At 40.3% G+C, this 11,012-nt stretch overlaps 1 protein-coding gene across 3 annotated transcripts in view; it reads left to right on the forward strand.

Moving 5' to 3' along the window:
* Nucleotides 1-10,653: 10,653 nt before the first annotated feature.
* The window catches only part of ACTL6A (actin-like 6A), a 30,387-nt gene continuing 30,028 nt past the window's right edge, over nt 10,654-11,012 (forward strand). The window contains exon 1 of one of the 3 annotated variants that reach the window (XM_011980383.1): nt 10,654-10,937. Coding sequence is in view for 1 of the 3 variants with exons in the window: in XM_011980382.1 (XP_011835772.1) it covers nt 10,865-10,889 (25 nt within the window). In the remaining 2 variants the exon portion in view is untranslated. The remainder of the gene's footprint in view (nt 10,938-11,012) is intronic. The other 2 variants (XM_011980382.1, XM_011980384.1) reach the window with 2 other exon arrangements.

The following is an 11,012-nucleotide window of genomic DNA, read 5'->3' on the forward strand; positions in this document are numbered from 1 at the left end:
TTTTTTTTTGAGATGGAGTCTTGCTCTGTCGCCCAGGCTGGAGTGCAGTGGTGCAATCTCAGCTCACTGCAACCTCTGCCTCCCAGGTCCAAGAGATTCTACTACCTCAGCTTCCCAAGTAGCTGGGATTACAGGCGCCCGCCACCCTGCAAGGCTAATTTTTGTATTCTTAGTAGAGACAGGGTTTCACCATGTTGGTCAGGCTGCTCTCGAACTCCTAACCTCAGGTGATCACCCACCCACCTCAGCCTCTGAAGGTGCTGGGATTACAGGTGTTAGCCACCGCGCCTGGCCTAATATTTTTTAAACTGTGGTTCATTGCAAGCTGCTGACCCTGAGCACACAATAGGAATAAAGCAAAGAAAACTAGGAAAATATGTAAACTTTGACAAGCATAAAGTGCAGACAAGCATTGAAAAGAAAGAGACAAAAGTGATTGTATATAACTAGTAATGTGTACATTTTAAAATGTTTCATTTTGTGTCATAAATTTGTTTTAAGATTATTGCTTTTTAAAAAACATTTAGGCCAGGCACGGGTGCCCACGCCTGTAATCTCAGCACTTTGGGAGGCTGAGGTGAGCAGATCACCTGAGGTCAGGAGTTCAAGACCAGCCTGGCCAACATGGTGAAATGCTGTCTCTAGTAAAAATACAAAAATGAGCCAGGAATGGTGGCGGGCGCCTGTAGTCCCAGCTACTCAGGAGGCTAAGGCAGAAGAATCGCTTGAACCCGGGAGGCAGAGGTTGCAGTGAGCCGGGATCGCGCCACTGCGCTCCAGCCTGGGTGACAGAGCAAGATTCTGTCTGAAAAAAAAAAAATTTAAACTTTTATACTAAGAAAAGCTTTCTACAATCCCAAATTGAGGTTTTAGTCACCAGGTTAACATTTTGGTGCATATTACATCAGGCTTTTTTCCTTTGCTTATATTACCTGCTTATCTATATAAAGATGTAATTTTATATATAGACATATATAACTATATTTTAATATATAATTACATGTAGTTACACACATAATATATAATAATTATATATAATTATGTAGTTACAGAGTTTTATTTATATAATTTTTACGTATAACTTTTAATAAAATAACAACATACTCTATAAATACACAATCTGTTTTTTTTTTTTTTTGAGACAGTCTCGTTCTGTCGCCCAGACTGGAGTGCAGTGGTACGATCTCAGCTCAGTGCAACCTCCACCTCACGGATTCAAGCGATTCTCCTGCCTCAGCCTCCTGAGTAGCTGGGACTACAGGTGACCGCCACCACGCTCAGCTTATTTTTTTTGTTTTTTGTATTTTTAGTAGAGACAGGGTTTCACTATGTTGGCCAGGCTGATCTCGAACTCCTGACCTTGTGATCCACCTGCCTTGGCCTCCCAAAGTGCTGGGATTACAGGTGTGAGCCACTGCACCCACCCTACACAATCTATTTTGAAACATACATTTTTTTACAATATAATTTGAAAAGTTTTCACATTATTTATGGATTTACCTAATTTTTTACAAAAATGTTTAGAAGAGGGGTAAGTAAACTACAACCTGCGGGCCAGCCATCTTATTTTTATAAAGAAAGTTTTGTTTCTTGTAATATCATGACTTTTCTCTGCTTCTTGGGAGCACTTAAAGCACGACCAGTGGCATTTCATATGAGTCCCATGGTGTTATTCAAGGTTTATGGTTTGCACTAAACAACATAAAAAATATTTAAGAACCGTGAGAGATCACTTTTTACTGCAATATGCAATTTAATGGAGACATGACTTGCTCACACGAAGACGAATAGTACCACGCCGTGTTTCAATCAAATACTTGCAACACTTGAGCTCACAGATATAGAAACAGGAGATGATCACAGAATTATTACAGTAGTGCAGTATGTACTACATTTAATTTTATGCAGCCATGTTTTAATAACGCTTTTTTTTTTTTTCCCGAGATGGAGTCTCACTCTGTCATGTGCAATCTCGGTTCACTGCAACCTCCACCTCCCAGGTTCAAGCAATTCTCTTGCCTCAGCCTCCCAAGTAGCTGGGATTACAGGCACACGCCTCCACGCCGGCTAACTTTTTGTATTTTAGTAGACATGGTTTCACCTTGTTACCCAGGCTGGTCGCCAACTCCTGAGCTCAGGCAATCTGCCCGCCTCAACCTCCCAAAGTGCTGGGATTATAGGCGTGAGACATTTTGCCCAGCCTAATACTGCATTTTTACATTTATTTCTCTTGACTGTGAACGGGGCTCATTTAATATCTGTGTTTATGTGTATAGTAAGTTCTTACAAATTTTAACCTTTTATAATAGATTTGTGTATTATGTTAGTGAATGATAAAATAGCTGGTATCTGCTATATCTTATGCATTGATGACATGCCTTTTTCTTAACTTTTTGGATATGTCTAGGCTACGCAGTTCATTCGTCAGTCTTTTGTAACTGTCACAGATCTCAAAAAAATTTTCCAATATATTTATTGAAAAAAATTCATGGCCAGGTGTGGTGGCTCATGCCTGTAATCTCAGCACATTGGAAGGCAGAGGCAGGTGGATCACTTCAGGCCAGGAGTTCAAGACCAGCCTGGTCAACATAGCAAAAACCTGTCCCTACTAAAAATACAAAAAAAAAAAAAAAGCTGCATGTGAGGGCACAAGCCTGTAATCCCAGCTACTTGGGAGGCTGAGGTAGGAGAATCACTTGAACTCGGGAGGCAGAGGTTGTAGTGAGCGGAGACTGCACCACTGCACTCCAGCCTAGACAACAGAGTGAGACCCTGTCTCAAAAATTAAAAAAATAATAGTAATAAAAATAAAAAAAAATCATGTATTTTGAACCTGCACAGTTCAAACCCATGTTGTTCAAGGGTCAAGTGTATATGGAATGATCACAGGTTCTATTTGCAAATTATTCTGCTTGCTTTTGTCATCCAGAGTCTAGAGTCCCCATGTGCTTCTGGATCTGGTGTACCACAGACAGAGCAAACAGAGGCTTTTAAATCCCTGTGGGAGTTTATAAAAGTCTGACAGTTGATAACCAAGGTAAGTGATCCTAGAGTATCATAATGTGATTCTCTAGGTTATATGAGGTAAGGGGAGGAGTGGCAAGGAGAGTGTGCACTCAACAATGCTAACCTCATAATATCAGGTAGGCACAGTAGGCTAATTATGGCCTAATTTAATGCTCAAATTCTTCAATAATTTAGTTTTTCCTTCTGGTTATGACCATTTGGGGAGCAGGTTTTATTAGAAATTAACAAACACAATGGTAAGCTTAAATATAGGATTTCTTCCAGTCAGTTTAGGTAGAGCTGGTAACTGGCAGTTATTTGAATAATTTTACAAAGACCAATGATTTTGGTAACTAATAATCCCTTCTCATTTGTATAGTGGTTAGTAAGAGGGGGAAAATAAACATAATAATCTCCCTGCTTCTCACAGATTTTTCCTAAAAAGAAAAAAGCAAACTTTCCCACCTCCCTCCACACTCCTCCCCCTGCAAAAAAAAAAAAAAAACAAAAAACAAAAAACAAAAGAACAAAAGAAATGCCTTTTTCCTTCATTCCAACAAAACAAAACAAACTCTATAACCAATCCCTGGTTAGAAATGTAGTGCACACTACAATTAAAATGTGAATACTACATATTACGTGTGGCAAATGCCTTTTCTCTTGTTTACAATTGTTTTGATCATGTGCCAGGGTGGAAGAGAAACAACTTTAAATGGAGGAAGGAACTGTGCAGTCACCACCCACATCTTCTCAAGCATTGGTGGAAACCTCAGCCTAAGTGGATATTTGGGATCCATTCTCCAAGTAGCAACTGGAATGTGCTATCAGCCACTTTCACATTAATGGGAGAACTGTTACAGCCCTTGAGTGAAAGAATGGCTCATTTCTCCTAGTATCCCTGGGGCCAGGCTTAGAGCAGGAGTTCAAAAAGTTAGCAGATCAGAAGTTTTGCTTGTAAATTATTCTGCTTCTTTTTTCATTGAAAGTCTTAGAGCCCCCAAAATGCACTCTTGGATCTGGTGCACTGTTGTTGGTACAAACAGTAAATCACAGGCTCTACCTAAACAGCTAATGAATGAACAAAACATCTTATATAAAAGCTCCATCTTAACAGAAGTTTTAAAAAGTCCTGTGTTGGTGAGGGTTGGAGGAAAAAAGTGTACTCCCAAACATATCATTGGGGAAATGTAAATTGTTTAAGTCCTGTGTAATCTGGCAATGACCATTACAATTAAAAATGTATATACCCTGTGACCCAGCAATGTCACTTCTGCTATTTCATCCTGCACAAAAACTCTCATATATGCACAAAGAAAAGAATAGTCATTACAGAATTCTTTGTAATAGTAAAAGACTAGAAACAAATGTCTCTTCATCAGAGAACTGGTGAAATAAATTATGACATATACATGTAATGGAATTCTGTACTGATGTTAAAAAGGAATAAGAATTATACATGTTGACATGGACTGACCTCCAAGATAATACTGTTAAGTAAACAAAGTCAAGTACAAAATCACCTGTTCAGTATGTTACAGCTTGTGTAAATAACAATAATGGGGGGAAGGAATATAAATACATGTTTCTATTTGAAAAGACTATCTCTGGAAGGTTACATAAGAAACTGGTAACAGTTGTTCAATTTGGGGAAAGGAACTGAGGAATTGGGAGGATTGAAAGAGAAGGAAGGGAGCTTTGTTTTTTACTGTTGTGTCATTTCAGTTTCTAGCCGTGTGTAGACCATTTAAAATTATTAAAATAAAAATGTCCAAAGTAAATATTTTAAAATTGATTTCTAAAGAGAATAATGCTTTTTGTTTTGTTTTGTTTTGTTTGTTTTTTGAGACAGCGTTTCTTTCTGTATCCCAGGCTGGAGTGCAGTAATGTAATCATGGCTTACTGCACCCTGGACCTCCCAGGTTCAAGTGATCTTCACACCTCAGCCTCCTGAATAGCTGAGACTACATGCACACACCACCAGCCTGCCTAATTTTTTTTTTATTACTTTTTGTAGAGAAGGGGGTCTCACTCTGCTGCCCAGGCTGGCCTTGAACTCCTCGGCTCAAGCAGTTCTCCCACCAGAGCTTTCCGAAGTGCTGGGATTACAGGTGTGAGTCATTGTGCCCAGCCAAGAATGCTTCTTAAAGATCACTAGTGTATTGTGAGTTACATTTGGATCGGAAAAAATAGAGAAGGGGGAATATATCTACATAATCAGTTGTTTAAGCATGGAACCATCCTGAAGAGGAGACAGCTAGGGATACAGGTAAAAGGGAAGACTTAGTTCTCTGTATCTTTTTGTACCTTTAGATTTACATACATATCTGTATATATACATACGTAATATGTGTAGATTATATTATTATATATTATATATAATTGAAATTATTGTTTTTAACATTTACTGGAAGCATGGAAGTGGAAAGAGAAAAATAATCTTGAAGTAGAAACAGCATACTCAGTAGGTTCAGACAACCCTAGTTTCAAATCCTGAATCTCAATAGCTTTGTGATGTTGGGCAAGCTGGTAAATCTCTGGGCCTCTTCTGCCAACACCCTCAGAAGGATAAGTTGATTAAATGGAAAATATTATACATAAAGCATCTTTCCTATGATAGCACATAAAGTTCAGTAATTTGTAGTCATTATTATCATATGGCCAATGAAATCCTTTCTATTCCAAAACAGTTTCAAGTGTTCCAAAGAAGCCATCCATAGCAAGAACCTTGGACTCAGGAGAGTGTTGCTGCTTGAGCTGTGTAACAACAGCCTTACAACATGGTGTTGCTACTGACCTAGATCAATGAGAAGCCCCGATTTGCCCAAAAGTGGCCCCAAGCAACACAGTGTCACTTTACAGCACCAATTGATTAAATGTTGGCATTGCTTACGCACATTGTGATTTTCCCCAAAAGCTCTATCAAATGAACAAAGAAGAGGTTTTTGGTTTTTTTTTTTTTTTTTAAAGATAATAAAATAACAGTACAGATTCGTAAAATTCACTGAGCATTTAGCACTTCATCTTTTTTTCTTTCCTTTCTTGTCTCTTCAGGACCATTGTTAATACTATAGCAAACCTATTAGTGTGTTATAAAGTTACCAGCTGTGACCAAACATACTTTTATTTGCTTCTTTGTATATCTAGGTTATATTATTGAAATGGATAGATCTCTTACTATTCCGACGGCAAACATGTATGAATCTGACCAATCATATTTCTATTGTTGAAAACCCCCCCCCCAAAAAAAAAGAAAAACCCTATATATGATACCAGGTATTTATCTTTTATCTCAGTAGTGCTCGGATGAGTGTTACACATTTGGAACTTCAGTACACAAAGGATGGTGCTTACAATGACTCCTCATACACATACAAAATGTCTATATTGAAAATTGCTTTTTACTATTGCCAACTTTATATATTTTGCAGCATGAAACAAAATAATTCTAAATGTACATAAGTTTCTGCGTCATTCCTTCCCGACAGACGGATGATAATTTTCTGAATTTGTTTCCTAGCTTGCATAAATAGCAGTTGCATTTTTTTCAATGCTGAACTTAATAAAAGCTCAGACAGAGGACAAGATACGTAACATTTCATAATAACTGCTGAAATTCTATAACTTGAGTGCAGACAGGGCTGGTGAAGAAAGGAGAGAGGATCCAGCATCACAAGTCCTGGTGCAGCATTCCAAGAATGGAGGACCAGCGACCCAATGTGGCAAAGTCAATTGTTGCACCCGGGGCCGCAGAGGAAATTCTGGATGCTTGGCTATTACAAAGGATTTTTGAAAGGCTCTTTATTTTTGTAAACTGGATTCAGAATCAACCACTGAGCACCTACTGTGGTCTAGATAAATTTATATACCTGTTACTTCAACATCTTTTGTTTTTAGGTTGACATACCTGATATATTGGTTCAGGGGAAATTTTACAAGCATTGATAGTTTTGATATGCTGTGCCCTTGAGAACTGAAATAACAGACAATAACCTTGAGTTATTGTTGCTGTTTAATCTGACTAGTTATTGATAACATTAATATAGGCTGAGCTAACACTTTAAACATTTTAGACAACAGGGGAGAAATATCACTACTCAAAAAACCCCAACCTTCGTATATTTTATATTTCATAAAGCAGATTTTGCTGGGTTAGTACTTTTGTTTTAATGTACTTTCAACTAGTTTTCCTAAGAATGGAAGATTGGGAGGCCGAGGCAGGCAGATCTTTTGAGGCCAGGAGTTCGAGACCAGCCTGGCCAACGTGGTGAAACTCCTTCTCTACTAAAAATACAAAAATTAGCTGGGTGTGGTGGCACATGCCTGTAATCCCAACTACTGGGAAGACTGAGGCAGAAGAATCAATTGAACCTGGGAGATGGAGGTTGCAGTGAGCCGAGACCGTGCCACTGCACTCCAGTCTAGGCGACAGAGCAAGACTCTGTTTCACAAAAAAAAAAAAAAAAAAAGAAAGAAAGAAAGAAAGAAAAAGAAGAATCAAAGAAAACAAACTGCTATGCTGTAAGTCAAAGGAAATAACGTCATTAATGTGGAGGATGCCCGTCCCCTGACATAGTTCTCTTAGAAGCCTGAATAGATTTTCTTTCTGAACAATCCCATCCTCCAGCAATTCAATACTTCAGGGCTAATAATCTTAGTGTCCTATTACATTTTTTATTGATTAAAATTTATTAAAGGCTTCACAATTGTGCACTTCTATCTGTGTCAACATGTGATTTGTCCTGAAACATCAGATGTACTGTGAAGTTTATTTCCTTTGAAATTCATTTCAATAGCTTATTATTAAATGAAGCCGTGGTTCCAATGGGACATCAAGAGATCAAGCCAACCTGAAATTACAAATGAACAAACACACGAATGACCAGTCTAGTATTTTTCCAAATTATCAAATGGTGCAAAACCTGACTTTAAGCAAAATCATGTAAGTGTGACTTTCTTCTTCTTTGTGCTTACGATTCTCCTGCACAGTGTGGTTACACTGCACACAGTTCAGGACAGTCTTAAATCTGGGGAGGAGACAGTCCCATCTCAGGCTTTCCAGAGGCTAGGGGGTGTGGTCCTCATCAACCCTCTTGAACTGTTTTGTTTTCTGATAAACGCTGAACAAGTGGAACAAATATTTTACTCTCTTAGCCTAGATAGGTATTTTACTTTTACTTTTAGGACATATTATCTTCAAACATGAGAGATGTTGGAGATAGTATTGAAGAGAGATATCAATGTTCAGCAATATCAAAATCTAGTTAATTTGCTGTATATAAATTACTTGGCATTTAAATGCTACATTGATTTAAATGGATAACTGTGTATTATAAACTCACAAATAGCATCTCTTCAATATTTAATTATTAGAAAGCATCTCAATATTTTATAACTCTTCAGCTACTAGTCAAACACATCATAAAAACAGATTGGAAGAAGAAATATTTGGGGATTTGATATACGTCTACAGTGACAGCTATAATAATGGGGACAACAGTTAACATAGGGTACTTATGCATGCTATGCTATTTATATCACATGTGGTAGCTCAGATTTGCAAACTTTTCTTGTAAAGGGTCCAGTAATAAATGTATTCTCCAGTTTAGTGGGACATATAGTCTCTGTCTCCCAACTACTCAACTCTACCCTTACAGAGCAAAAGTAGTCATAAATGGATAAGCATGGGCTGTGTCCTAATAAAACTTAGTTTAAGGTCACTGAAGTGTGAATTTCGTATAGTTTTTTTTCTCTTTCTCTCTTTCTTGGACTTGCTTTGTCACCCAGGCTGGAGTGCATTGGGGAGATCACGGCTTACTGTAGCTTTACATTCCCGGGCTCAAGCCATCCTCTCACCCTAGTCTCCAGAGTAGCTAGGGCGCATGTACCACCATACCCAGATAATTTTTAAATTTTTTTGTAAAGACGGAAGGGGGTGGGTGGTCTCCCTGTGTTGCCCAGGCTGGTCTTGAACTCCTAGCCTCAAGATCCTCCCGCTTGGACCTCCCAAAGTGCTGGGATTACAGGTGTGAGCCACCATGCCCAACCTGTCACACATTATTCTTTAAAATTTTTTAAAAAATAATTTAAAAACAGAAATAATCATTCTTAGCTCATGGTCGTAAAAAAAAAAAAAAAAAAGGCAGTCTTCCCACCTGCTTCCCTTCTTCCCCACCTCCCCTCCCCGCCCCACACACAAAAGATGATTTGGCCCTAGTGCCTTAATTTGCTGACATCCGCATTATCTCACTGGGTTAATAGGGCTTTTCTAAATGATCAGATATACTGTGATTATATTGTCAAGTGAATGGGAAAGAGTTTTCCCGCTAGCCTTGTTTCCCACCCTACTGCCTCATCACTTTCTGCCACCCTGCTGCCACTGAGACTGATGGGGTTTTAGTCAATTGTTTCTGAGGTTAAAAGCAGGCTCTGCATGTCTAGACTCTAGACATATCAACTTAAGAACTGCTATCAATTATAAGGATAGGCAACAATCTTACGGGTTTGAGCGCTGGAGTGTCCTGATTGGGTTTGGTCGTTTTTACAGATGAAGCGCCGTTGATCAAGAGTGGCAAAGAGACAGCAACAAGTTGCTGCAGTAATCCGGGGATAAAGGAAGGTGATCTGGACTAGGCTGGTAGAAACAGGGGACTAAGACAGGCTGTTTATAGGATGCATATTTAGGATTGGGTGCTTGCTTGAATGAAGATTGATTAGCTGTTTTAAATATCTCTCACAGGATAAAATAAATTTATTTATTTTTATTTATTTATTTTGAGACAGAGTCTCGCTCTGTTGCCCAGGCTGGAGTGCAGCGGTGCAATCTCGGCTCACCGCAACCTCCACCTCCTGGGTTCAAGCGATTCTCCTGCCTCAGCCTCCCAAGTAGCTGGGACTACAGGTGTGTGCCACCACGCCCAGCTAATTTTCGTATTTTTAGTAGAGACGGGGTTTCACTGTGTTGACCAGGCTGGTCTCGAACTCCTGACCTCGTGATCTACCCGCCTCGGCCTCCCAAAGTGCTGGGATTACACGCGTGAGCCACCACCCCCGGCCTGAAATTTTTTTTTTTTTTTTTTTAAGAAATTGATTTTTTAAATCGTTTTTAAAGCGCTACCTAGGTTTAGCTGGGATAATGCATCATTTCATTCTTCTTTTACTTATTAATAACCATTTTAAAAATTGCAAGATCCTATCAATTTGTCTGATTTACTGATTCCCCTATCCCAAAGTGGAGCGCAAAATTTTTATTTCTTCAACCTAAAAGTTAGTTTAAAATACTTTTTCTGAAGAAAAAAAGAAAGAAATCCGCATTGCCCACAGTCACTGGACAGGAATCTCAGCGTGGAGACACACACATTCAATTTCCAGAAGTCTACCTTCCCCTACCCAGGTTCCCGCCGCTCCTTAGCGCCCAACCGCACCTCTTACGCCCCTCCCATGCTTCCCTCCAGCCTTCCTCCTTCTTCTCCCACTGCCTCCGCCCACTCTCTCGCCCACCCGGGAAGCTCCGCCCGCTTCAGCTCCGCAACCCAACTCCTTCTGTCCGGCTGTCGCTTTCCTCTTTCCCCGCCCCCATGGCTGCCTTCGATTGGCTAAACCTGCTGGGCCGCGGCGGGGATGCGGCGCAGCCGCATTCTGATTGGCTGAACGTAGGCCTGGACCCTCGTGATTGGCTGATAGGAGGAGACAGCAAGTGTAGCTGAGCTCCGGGGTGTGTGGACGCCGCTTTGTTGCCTGAGGGGGGTGGCGGTGGAAGTTAAGGGAGTCAGGGGCTATCGCTTCTCGGGACTCGCAGTCGCGGCCACTGCAGTCACTTCTCCAGTTAGCCCTTAGGGTAGGGGTCGCGCCGGCAGCAGCCATGAGCGGCGGCGTGTACGGGGGAGGTGAGTGAGTGCGGCCGGAGGAGAGAGCGCGCGTTTTCGGCGTGTGGGGTTTGTAACCGCCGCTCCCAGCCCTCCCCTCTTCGGCGTTCCCTTCCGGTTTCCCCCTCTCGGGACCCCGGCCTC

The sequence above is a fragment of the Mandrillus leucophaeus genome, unplaced genomic scaffold, assembly GCF_000951045.1.
Source record: "Mandrillus leucophaeus isolate KB7577 unplaced genomic scaffold, Mleu.le_1.0 Scaffold211, whole genome shotgun sequence".
Lineage (NCBI taxonomy): Eukaryota > Metazoa > Chordata > Mammalia > Primates > Cercopithecidae > Mandrillus > Mandrillus leucophaeus.